This window comes from Hydractinia symbiolongicarpus, chromosome 4 (genome assembly GCF_029227915.1).
Source record: "Hydractinia symbiolongicarpus strain clone_291-10 chromosome 4, HSymV2.1, whole genome shotgun sequence".
NCBI lineage: Eukaryota > Metazoa > Cnidaria > Hydrozoa > Anthoathecata > Hydractiniidae > Hydractinia > Hydractinia symbiolongicarpus.
Window position 1 is genome coordinate 7,362,255 of NC_079878.1, and position 12,652 is coordinate 7,374,906.

Below are 12,652 nucleotides of genomic sequence, written 5' to 3' on the forward strand. Positions count from 1 at the left end.
TTTTCTTCTTCTCAAAGTTACAAAAATCAAATTGCTTGTCTCAGTATCCAAAATTAAACCCTTTTTCGAAGAAAAAAACCGTTATGCAAACTCAGTCCCCAAGGCTATTCTAAGTCTATGTGTATAGAATTTTTGGGACGAGATGCAATTCCTGAAGGATGTATGGATATTGCCAATGGTTAGCCTCGCCGTGTTTAAAAAAGATGATACTACAAAAAGAAACGTGTAGCTATATTAATCTCTCGATATGCTGAAACTTTGTTTAGAAAAACTGAAAATATCTATGATTATATCCGAAAAAAACTTTAAAGACAGGGCTCTATTAACATGAAATGAAGTTCTAAGTGTCTCAAATTTAAACTTTAAAGAGGTAACTGCCGATTCTGTCGTTGAAAGTGGAATTCTGTTGTTCCACAATAGAACACTTGTTGCTGTTGGTGGCGTCATTCGAAGTATTACTGTTATTACTGCTGTTGTCTTGGTGTTGCTTCTTCCCAACCTTGCTTCCAGGGTATTTTGACTTATTAGCCAATGCGATAACTAACAGTCTAGGGTTAGGGTTAGAGACCCTGGGCACGAGGATGGATCTCGCTCTTTCCTTTCTAAACTTTTTATTTATTTTGACAGATATCGGTACATTCCAAAGACATTAAGAACAGAGTGTCCAACAATGTACAGATGAGATATTTCAATTCGAATCACCAGCGCAGCCTATCGAATTTACTGAACGCATACGGGGATCGAATCAACTACGTCTGCCGGTTCGTACTTCAAGTTAAAGATCGATATGCCGACAATATTTTGGACAATGAGATGATACGAGCTATACAATATAACTTTAAAGTTTTTGACATCAATTCGAATGAATATTTTCCAAAAAAAGATTTTGGCGATGTCAAGTCTCTCGTGTTTTACTACGCATATTTAAATCGATTTCACATTGCAGTGAGTATGATAGAGAAGAACACGCGCATGCGTAATGATATTTCAAAACTGAGGTCAAAAATTGGGATCTTGTTAATAGACTTGAATGATCTGCTAATGAGATGCCATTTAAAGAAGTTAATTGATCCCCTGTCCTCTCAGGATATAGCCAATCATATTAATAGGCATATTCGATCCTTTCTTGAGTCGTTTACGGAACGCATACCAATGCAATCGGTGGTTGAATATAACATTTTAGAGAATTTAGTAAATTTTCTAATGTTTGTGGAAGGAAGAGTGTTTGTGCTTGACAGTACGAGGAAGAATTAGCATTGAACAAAGGACAAATTGTTTTAATATCGCTCTCCTTAAAATTTTTATTTATGTATTAAAGGTTTTCCATATTCTAGTTTTTTGAAAAAGAAATTACTTTTTTAGATTTATTTGATGCTGTCCAAACTTCTTTCTCCAAAAAATGTTTTGTTAGCCACTTAAAGCAATTCCGTTTCCAGGACTTCATCCCTAGGATTTGCGACAGAAGAATGGAATGTTCGTGAGTCTTCATTTTCATGGTTGGCTAAAAACAAAATAAAGAAATGGAAGAAAAATTAATAACGAATGTACAGTATATTGTCTAAAGTAAATACAGATGAACTTTGTTGAAATTGTTTTATATGACTCTTTATTGGGTGCGACCGATGTAGAGAGGTTAGTTCTAGAGGGTTAATGTAAATGAAGACCTTGAAGACGTCGGCAAAAAGAGCAGGATGTAGGTAAAAAACGTCTGATAAGTAAATGGTTTTGTTATGGTATTGCTAGGATAAGTTATCAAAGGGTCTTCGCTATAAAAGTAATTGATTTCAGTTGGAAGAGATTCTTAACCCCTTTCCAGGAGTCTAACAAGCCCTGGTGACGAGGTTTACCAGATTTACCTGAAGCTCAACAATCCCGTTTTTTATATGATGTTTTCGGAACCTAATCCCGATTAGACTGGGGAAAATTAAGACATTGTTTCCGAACATTTTCTAACAACATGATTGGTTGTTTTACACACGTGACATTCCAATACATTCAATGGGTTCGCCACAGATAACTTCGTTCTTTCGACAGACGACTCTTCTGAAATAAGCGTGTAAAAGTTCTTGTAATAAAATGAGTTCGAGGGACAATCCTAACAGAAATCGTGTATTTATTGGACGGCTAAATCCAGAGGCTCGTTCTAGAGACCTGGAAAAGTTTTTCAGAGATAACGGCTTTTCGAGATTAAAGGATGTAAATATAAAGTTGGGATATGCGTTTGTGGTAAGATATTTATTTTGTAACTAGCTATTTATGTTAAACAAGTAGTCTAACTAAAATTAATAAGAAATCTTTCCAGCGTGCTAGCTACACAACAAACGAATACTATTTTGACCTGATAGAGTTTTCTATTAGGTCATGTCCTTTGCTTGAGCACAACCAAAGGCCTCAAATTTTGTGTTGTTTGATTTTAAAACCACAAAAGCTGAAAAGGATTTAGTTGTGTGATTGTTTTAATGGATAACTCTTAATAGGGACTTTAAATTGAAACTTCTTGGAAAATCAAAAGGCCAAAAATTCATATATACCATGTATATATGTTTAAAAACAAAGAAGCCGTAACACAGCGCATGTGTTCTTAATCAAAACAAACTAAACGCTATATCTTCTTACAGCGCAAATAATAACGAAAAATATATTTGGACCATCAAAAGGGAGTTCTATAGAATGTTTTTAGCTAATAAAATCATTGCGATTATGCAACAGAACAGCGATAGGCAGCAAAAACCATGTTGATAGCCTAATTAGGAGAGATAAATCGCCTAAATAAGCTATTGTAGACTAATTAGACTATTATAGCCTAATTTGCAGTTATCCCTGACTGAATAATATGGTTAAATACGATTTTTCTGATTCTTCATAAATATAAACATTTTATTTTTGAAATTTAGTCACTACTACAAACTGTATATAAATGATAAATGTATAACACGTGCTCTACCAGCACGAGGGTGCCGATAAGCTGCATACGCCGTAAAATATGTGGCCGTTTTCGGGCGACTTCGGCGTTTTGACAAAAATCCAAGCATTCACCCGAAAAAACTCGCATAGGCCCGACACTAATAAGATTCAAAAAAACTATAAAAATTAAAATAAACTTACTATGTGGTAGCGAAGTTCTTAAAAGAACTGTTTTTAATGGTTTTTGATAAAGTTTACGTTATAAATAACTTATATATAAACTGTATTAACTCCTTTCTCTTCAAGCGCCTTCTTTCCAAATATCGTCCGCATGGTTTTTTACAAGGAATTGCATTTCGGGAATGTTCCGGGCGGTTTCGGAGGCAAACTCCAATTTTATTCGAAAAGTCGCCCGAACTCACCCGTATATATGCAGGCGTTTGCGGCTTATCAGCACCCTCTTCTACAAGCTACCTAGCTAGCTGCGATTTTTACTCTACTGTGTATAAAAACTGGCCGGGTCAATTCAACAGTACCCAAAATATGATGTTTTATTGTGCCTGAGAATGTTTGTTGGGACTTGCAAAAAACAGAGCTTGTGTGGTACATCCCGTCTTTAAAATCTAAGAGGGGCCAAAGATGGGCCTAACATGGTCTTTTGCCCAATCTTGTGACGCCCTGCCCAGTCTTAAGACTGACCGGCCAGTCTTAAGACTGCGCAATTTTATGTCTAAAGATTGGGCAGTGTCCTAAGATTGGGCAGAACATTAACAACAAACATCACAGAATGAGATTGCTTGAAATTTTTAAACAATAATTGCAAATGTCAAACAATTTTAAAAATTGTTAGGGTCGATGTAGCAAGTACGCTAAATACGATCATGTTTACTATTTAATTACTTTTTAATTTAACATTAATTTTCTTCTAGGAATTTGAAGACAAACGCGATGCAGACGATGCTGTTTATGAATTAGATCGTAAAGAGTTTTTTGGATCAAGGTACAGTTTCTTATTATGTCCTTTACACAATTGATTCCATTTAAAAAGGGTTATTTGATTAATATAAAAAATTTTAGTCTTGATTTAAGATGATGCTTTTTAATAAATTTCAGACTGACTGTAGAACATGTCAAGAATGGGCCCCGTCCTTCCGGTGATAGATACCGAGGAGGATTCAATGGTGGTTTCCAACAACGTGACAGGTTAGTTAAAGTAAAACATTTTTACTTCTTTTCACAGGCTAACTGTAGAGCATGCGACAGGCACTCCTCGGGAAGATATCGGTGGTGGTGGCGGTAGAAGAGATCGTAGTCGGTATGATGGTGGAGGAGGTGGCTATCGTGGTGATAGAGGTTATCGAGATGGTGACCGGTGAGCCTATAGTGTTAATTGTCCACAATCTTGGGGCAAATTAAAATGCTGTTGAAAAGTTAACTATAGAAAAACTGTTATTCTAATTAGTCATTAATATGAAGTGTACAGGAATGCTTTTTATTTATTACTTTAAAATTTTATCTAGAGGAAGAAATAGACCTTATAATACAGAATGGAGAATTATTGTGCAAAACTTATCTTCACGAGTTGGTTGGCAGGTTTGTCATTATATTTAACATACTTTCCATTGAATGGCGGGGCAAAAGAAATAAGCAGTGTTGAAAGGATTTGCGGAATTACCTGAAAATAATTACTTTAATAATAATTTTAGGACAACACACTATTTGGTGATATCTTTATCTGCCTATCCATGTGGTCCAAACATATCTAGTTCCTCTTGCACATGGTTATCTTATTGGCCAATTATCTTTAATCCATGGTCATTCGAAAATCCATTTAGTTCACAAAAAAAAAGCTATCCATGGCATCACTTATCTCATGGGTTAAGTGTCAAAAGCACAAAAAAGCCTTGATCCATTTGTTCATTGGCATTACCTTTGGCAAATATATCTTAACCTATGGCAATCTGTGTTACTTACCAACTAGCTACAAACCTTGTTGCACTTACCATCTAGTTACTGATCTCTATGTTGTAGTATATCTGAGATATATTATGTGCCATGGTGGATTAAAACTTTGTTTAGGTTTTGATTGGTGGTAAGTTATGTAGCAGCTGATCAAAAAATTTTTCAATGGAACTTGCTATAAAGTAAAATGCCGAGTTTAGTATATTTATTTTCTTTTGTAGGACCTAAAAGATTTTTTCCGTTCTGCTGGAGAAGTTACATTTACAAAAGCCAATAAAGAAAAACTTGGAGAAGGGTAAGAGGTTTTCTTCTTTATCTATCACAATTTGGTTAGCTAGCACTAGACTACATGTTGTTATAAATTTTATTTTCTGGCATTCTGTGTAATTTATGCGGTATTTCCATGCTGTAATAAATAAGGGATGAATGCAAAATTACAAAAGGAATACTTTTTTAAGTTGTGCAATTTTTTTGTTGTTGCATGATCAAGTTTTTCATACACTTGATATACCTTTTAAATCTGAACATTAGACAATTTGGTCATTTTTTGACCTAATCATATGTTTTATTTTAGTGTTGTTGAATTTAAAACCTACAAGGATATGCAACGTGCAATGAGAAAATTCGACGGCACTGAATTTTTTGACCGAAAAATTAAATTAATTGATGTAAGTTATTATATGGTGTAATTATGCTACTGTAATTATGCTATTAGTTAAAGTTGTTTTATTGTTTGTCATTTCTATTTTAATTGTAGGATTGTCCTGGTCCCCCAAGAGATTCGCATTCCAGAAGTCGTAGTCGAAGTAATAGTCGTGATAGAAGTAAGCGTTCTCGCAGTAGAAGCAGATCCAGAAGCCGTCAGAGAACACGAAGAAGATCAACACGTTCCCCGCGCCGATCAAGAAGTCGAAGTAAGTCAAGATCACGAAGTAGATCAAGAACACCAGACAAGTCGAAATCCAGATCAAGGTCACGATCAAAGTCGAGAGATTCTCGTCGTTCTCGTTCAAAATCACCTGATAAAGAAGAGGTGAATGGAGATTAAACTTTATGTTGTAGTAAAAAGTTGTACATATTAATTTGTTGTGCGAAGCACAAGTCGTCCGCATGACCATGAATATAAAGCTGGATTTTTGCTACCGACCTTAGGTGGATGTCCACTACTATTAAGGAAGTTCTCATTTTACATATTTAGTTGCCGACTAACCAATTAAATGGAACTATTTTGTCAAAAATTTCCTGCTGTCCATAGTGGAAATCTAGCTTTCTGTAAATGCTCTTTAATAAGCAATATTTTAAATGAAGCTGGTCAGTGAGTGTTTTAAAGAAAAATTTTTAAAAAAATATTTCGATTAATTCAGAATGCTTCTTATTCGAAGCGACTTACCCTCCTCCCCTCCCCCATTACAAGTGGAATTGTTTTACCTCAAGGCTTTTTTGCCAGCAAATTTTTCGGTAAACCTGAAGGCGAGTTTCTAGAGTAAATTGTGAATTAGTCGTGACATGTCTTTCGATTTTCACAAAAAAAGAAAAACATCGACGAATTTCAAATAATGTCAAACTCTGAAACAAAATATGAAACATAATTTGGAAAATTTGATTGGCAACCACTGTCCTTTTATGGGACCATTGGTTGATAGTGTGAAGTTCAAGAGATTTTGCATTTTCTACGTTAAGACGGCGTATAACAGTAAAATTGGCGATTGGCAGTCGTTCTGTTAATTTCTCGTACGTGATCCTGTAGACCAGATTGTACATTGAGCTCGAGTGTTTGAATTCGCATGAACTGAGAAATTTACATCAAGTATACTAGTCAGTACATTTTGATACCAAACAGGCACAAATTTGAAAAATATTCGTTTAATGAGACCTATGTATTAGAAATAATTTTTGATCAATTAGGCTTTTTTAAAGCAATGAAAGCCCATTTTTTCTTAAAAACATCTACGCAACCTTAGTAGTAAATTAGAATATTTACTGCGACAGCATATACTTCACGGCGGATGTTTTTTAAAGGTTTAGCACAAATCCGCTTACAATAAAAAGCGCATTCTGATTTGTTCTGTGCACCTTTAGCCAGAATAACTTTTTTTAAAGAGAGTAAGGGTAGAAGATTTCGCCAGTTTAGAAAATCGAATTGTAATTTTTGGACGAATAATTATTGGTTATGTTCGTTACACCAAAGAGGAATGAAAATACCTAATGTTATTGTAGTTCATAGTGAAAGAAGAAATAAATCATGAACTTTGAGATTTCCCCTTTTTTCATCTTTTTTTCGAGTGAAAATCTTTCGCGTCTTAGATATCCATGACTGCGTGAAAAAACTGATTGTTTTTGGTGCTGCACTGTAAAATAAAAAGCCCATCTCGGGCAGACCGAGCTTGCGCGAGGTCTGTGCCTACCACTTTTAAAATATCCACATTAGAATCACTTTAGATGTAAAATAATTAGAAACAGTCCGCGATTGTGTTGATGATATTATTTTCTTATAAATTAATTTTCCTAGCTTTATGATTCGCAGAAGCTATCCCCTCTAAAAAGGCAAAAAATCCCTGCAAATGGGGAAAACGAGTGGTGTAAAATCGTAGGGGGGTAAATATTAGGGGGTAAAATAGTCGGGGGTGAAAGACTTGATTACCGTGATTATTCGGTTGCCGCACAGTTAGAAAAAATGAGAAATCAGAAAACGAAAGCTTTCGATACGTGGTGGTGTGGGTGGTGTGGTGCTTGCTTTCTCTAAATTGCTACTGTTTGGTTAAAGTGGGAAGGCATTTTGATAACTAACGATTATATTGTTTTATGGATGCTTAAGTTATTGTAAATAACGCCAGAATACAATTGAAATTTATGGCTGTACCCCATATGGTACCCCATAGACCTTTTTGAATGCTTACATTTTTCGTGGTAAGCCCTTCTGGCTCTAACAACTGCGTGGCAGGCAGAAAGATGCGAAAGCTTGCTGAAGAAAGGTCTTTTTCAGCCCATTTCTTTCTACAAAAATATTTTTGAGGCTTTAAACTATTATTGAGTGTAGATGGGTAACTTGTGACTGACATATATTCATATAGATGACTTGCTATCTTGATAATTTTTATTTTTTTTATTTTTTGGCAGGTAAAATAAAGCAATTTAATTGGCTAATAATTCTTTTTAGAAGATCTGATTGGTTAAAAAACTATTTGCCTGCCGAAATAAAATGTAAACAAAGATTCTAGCAAGTCATCTATAAAGTCGTAATGATACCTTTGCGCAAAAAAAACAGACTCCAAGCAGAACCTATCCTGCAAGTAACACTTCTTTCAACACCCCCTTCACTGCCCGACATATCACCTAAGTAACAGAAGTTCTCAACTATCTCTAACAAGCCACTGTTGTACATCATTAAAGCTGGAATTACTTCATTCTCTATAATCTCACCTTTGCGACGCTTTCATACAAACTGAATGTCAGCTCTCAACCTTTCACCAATACTACTGCACTTCTTATGTACCCAATGCTTGCAAGTCTGACAAAAAATTGTGTTAGTACCAACCCCTTTCCTGCAAACTCCACAAGGCCACTTTCCAACTACAAGGTCACACTTGGCTGCAATGATACTAATCATGACTTTAGACTTTGCTGTGTTCACCCTTAGCCCTTTCTCTTCTAGTCCTTTCTTTTGTTGGCAGTATAATAGGGTTATTTGTTCTTCTGGTAGTGACTACTGAGAGTGTATACAGGCAGGGGAAAATCCGAGTTGGTTGGCAGGTTTGTCATTATATTTAACATACTTTCCATTTAATGGTGGGGCAAAAGAAATAAGCAGTGTTGAAAGGATTTGCGGAATTACCTGAAAATAATTACTTTAATAGTAATTTTAGGACAACACACTATTTGGTGATATCTTTATCTGCCTATCCATGTGGTCCAAACATATCTAGTTCCTCTTGCACATGGTTATCTTATTGGCCAATTATCTTTAATCCATGGTCATTCGAAAATCCATTTAGTTCACAAAAAAAAAAGCTATCCATGGCATCACTTATCTCATGGGTTAAGTGTCAAAAGCACAAAAAAGCCTTGATCCATTTGTTCATTGGCATTACCTTTGGCAAATATATCTTAACCTATGGCAATCTGTGTTACTTACCAACTAACTACAAACCTTGTTGCACTTACCATCTAGTTACTGATCTCTATGTTGTAGTATATCTGAGATATATTATGTGCCATGGTGGATTAAAACTTTGTTTAGGTTTTGATTGGTGGTAAGTTATGTAGCAGCTGATCAAAAAAATTTTCAATGGAACTTGCTATAAAGTGAAATGCCGAGTTTAGTATATTTATTTCTTTTGTAGGACCTAAAAGATTTTTTCCGTTCTGCTGGAGAAGTTACATTTACAAAAGCCAATAAAGAAAAACTTGGAGAAGGGTAAGAGGTTTTCTTCTTTATCTATCACAATTTGGTTAGCTAGCACTAGACCACATGTTGTTATAAATTTTATTTTCTGGCATTCTGTGTAATTTATGCGGTATTTCCATGCTGTAATAAATAAGGGATGAATGCAAAATTACAAAAGGAATACTTGTTTAAGTTGTGCAATTTTTTTGTTGTTGCATGATCAAGTTTTTCATACACTTTAAAAGGATATACACAAGGTATATCCTTTTAAATCTGAACATTAGACAATTTGGTCATTTTTTGACCTAATCATATGTTTTATTTTAGTGTTGTTGAATTTAAAACCTACAAGGATATGCAACGTGCAATGAGAAAATTCGACGGCACTGAATTTTTTGACCGAAAAATTAAATTAATCGATGTAAGTTATTATATGGTGTAATTATGCTACTGTAATTATGCTATTAGCTAAAGTTGTTTTATTGTTTGTCTTTTCTATTTTAATTGTAGGATTGTCCTGGTCCCCCAAGAGATTCGCATTCCAGAAGTCGTAGTCGAAGTAATAGTCGTGATAGAAGTAAGCGTTCTCGCAGTAGAAGCAGATCCAGAAGCCGTCAGGGAACACGAAGAAGATCAACACGTTTCCCGCGCCGATCAAGAAGTCGAAGTAAGTCAAGATCACGAAGTAGATCAAGAACACCAGACAAGTCGAAATCCAGATCAAGGTCACGATCAAAGTCGAGAGATTCTCGTCGTTCTCGTTCAAAATCACCTGATAAAGAAGAGGTGAATGGAGATTAAACTTTATGTTGTAGTAAAAAGTTGTACATATTAATTTGTTGTGCGAAGCACAAGTCGTCCGCATGACCATGAATATAAAGCTGGATTTTTGCTACGGACCGGATGTCCACTACTATTAAGGAAATATATGTCAAACTCTGAAACAAAATATGAAACATAATTTGGAAAATTTGATTGGCAACCACTGTCCTTTTATGGGACCATTGGTTGATAGTGTGAAGTTCAAGAGATTTTGCATTTTCTACGTTAAGACGGCGTATAACAGTAAAATTGGCGATTGGCAGTCGTTCTGTTAATTTCTCGTACGTGATCCTGTAGACCAGATTGTACATTGAGCTCGAGTGTTTGAATTCGCATGAACTAATACTAGTCAGTACATTTTGATACCAAACAGGCACAAATTTGAAAAATATTCGTTTAATGAGACCTATGTATTAGAAATAATTTTTGATCAATTAGGCTTTTTTAAAGCAATGAAAGCCCATTTTTTCTTAAAAACATCTACGCAACCTTAGTAGTAAATTAGAATATTTACTGCGACAGCATATACTTCACGGCGGATGTTTTTTAAAGGTTTAGCACAAATCCGCTTTGTACAATAAAAAGCGCATTCTGATTTGTTCTGTGCACCTTTAGCCAGAATAACTTTTTTTAAAGAGAGTAAGGGTAGAAGATTTCGCCAGTTTAGAAAATCGAATTGTAATTTTTGGACGAATAATTATTAGTTATGTTCGTTACACCAAAGAGGAATGAAAATACCTAATGTTATTGTAGTTCATAGTGAAAGAAGAAATAAATCATGAACTTTGAGATTTCCCCTTTTTTCATCTTTTTTTCGAGTGAAAATCTTTCGCGTCTTAGATATCCATGACTGCGTGAAAAAACTGATTGTTTTTGGTGCTGCACTGTAAAATAAAAAGCCCATCTCGGGCAGACCGAGCTTGCGCGAGGTCTGTGCCTACCACTTTTAAAATATCCACATTAGAATCACTTTAGATGTAAAATAATTAGAAACAGTCCGCGATTGTGTTGATGATATTATTTTCTTATAAATTAATTTTCCTAGCTTTATGATTTGCAGAAGCTATCCTCCCTAAAAAGGCAAAAAATCCCTGCAAATGGGGAAAACGAGTGGTGTAAAATCGTAGGGGGGTAAATATTAGGGGGTAAAATAGTCGGGGGTGAAAGACTTGATTACCGTGATTATTCGGTTGCCGCACAGTTAGAAAAAATGAGAAATCAGAAAACGAAAGCTTTCGATACGTGGTGGTGTGGGTGGTGTGGTGCTTGCTTTCTCTAAATTGCTACTGTTTGGTTAAAGTGGGAAGGCATTTTGATAACTAACGATTATATTGTTTTATGGATGCTTAAGTTATTGTAAATAACGCCAGAATACAATTGAAATTTATAGCTGTACCCCATATGGTACCCCATAGACCTTTTTGAATGCTTACATTTTTCGTGGTAAGCCCTTTCTGGCTCTAACAACTGCGTGGCAGGCAGAAAGATGCGAAAGCTTGCTGAAGAAAGGTCTTTTTCAGCCCATTTCTTTCTACAAAAATATTTTTGAGGCTTTAAACTATTATTGAGTGTAGATGGGTAACTTGTGACTGACATATATTCATATAGATGACTTGCTATCTTGATAATTTTTATTTTTTTTATTTTTTGGCAGGTAAAATAAAGCAATTTAATTGGCTAATAATTCTTTTTAGAAGATCTGATTGGTTAAAAAACTATTTGCCTGCCGAAATAAAATGTAAACAAAGATTCTAGCAAGTCATCTATAAAGTCGTAATGATACCTTTGCGCAAAAAAAAAACAGACTAAAAAGGACCTCACTTCACCTAGCGCCCTCATCTTTTTACAAACCACGCTATTGTTTAAAGCTGAAAGGGCTTAGCGGGGAAAATATAAACATTCAAAAAGCTCTATTGCCTTTATTGTATAGAGCTTGAAATGCTGAAATAAGTGGGTGTGTTTATTTTGCAGCTACCAGCAGACTAAGAAGTGGTTTATTCTGCTGTTAGTATGGAACCATTTATTATAGTAACTTTCACAAAATATTTTGGCATTTATACTGCCAGGAGATTATTTAGATTTGTTCTGCCTGCCGTATAATAAGGGCTATTTATTTTTTCAGCAGTATACGATAGCAAAATACTTAGGCCCCAAGTATTTTTCTATTGTATAAGTGGGGTCATGAGTTGTATTAGTTCTATTTATTCTGCTAACAGTAACACTCTTCATCATCATAATCATCATCATCATCATTCTTGGCCTAATGTCCGTTTTCCATGCTAGCATGGGTTGGACGGGCTATATTAATGACACTCTTTCAATCTGATCTAGACTGTGTTGATCTAAACTCAACTTCCTCTGTATCAAGTGTGTCCCCATAACCTCCTGCCAAGTCTTTCTCGGTCTGCCCCTTGGCTTTGCCCCAGGAACTATCAAGTTTCTACACTTTCTTACCCAATTATCCTCCTTTATTCTTTCCAAGTGCCTCAGACAATTCAATCTTCTTATCTGGATAACATCTTTAATTCTGCGGATACTTAGCCTGCTTCTTAGCTCATCTGAACCCTTTCTGTCTCTCAG

The 12,652-nt window shown here is 35.3% G+C and overlaps 1 protein-coding gene across 1 annotated transcript; it reads left to right on the plus strand.

The window, feature by feature from the left end:
* The first annotated feature begins 1,999 nt into the window (after nt 1-1,999).
* Nucleotides 2,000-10,117, plus strand: LOC130642194 (serine/arginine-rich splicing factor 6-like). Its single transcript, XM_057449281.1, has 14 exons — nt 2,000-2,226; nt 3,834-3,904; nt 4,145-4,276; nt 4,425-4,497; nt 5,088-5,161; nt 5,441-5,534; nt 5,624-5,911; nt 6,231-6,349; nt 6,547-6,551; nt 6,946-7,008; nt 8,519-8,616; nt 9,207-9,280; nt 9,578-9,671; nt 9,761-10,117. Exons 1-14 carry the CDS (start codon nt 2,077-2,079, stop codon nt 10,049-10,051), a joined length of 1,626 nt encoding a protein of 541 aa, XP_057305264.1. The 5' UTR covers nt 2,000-2,076; the 3' UTR covers nt 10,052-10,117.
* Nucleotides 10,118-12,652: the final 2,535 nt, after the last annotated feature.

Bases quoted from the DNA above. Each gene is read 5' to 3' on its own strand.
- LOC130642194 (XM_057449281.1), top strand. From the start codon at position 2,077: ATGAGTTCGAGGGACAATCCTAACAGAAATCGTGTATTTATTGGACGG. The intron at 5,535-5,623 runs GTAAGTTATTAT...TTTTAATTGTAG, and splicing joins GAAAAATTAAATTAATTGAT to GATTGTCCTGGTCCCCCAAG. The intron at 9,672-9,760 runs GTAAGTTATTAT...TTTTAATTGTAG, and splicing joins GAAAAATTAAATTAATCGAT to GATTGTCCTGGTCCCCCAAG.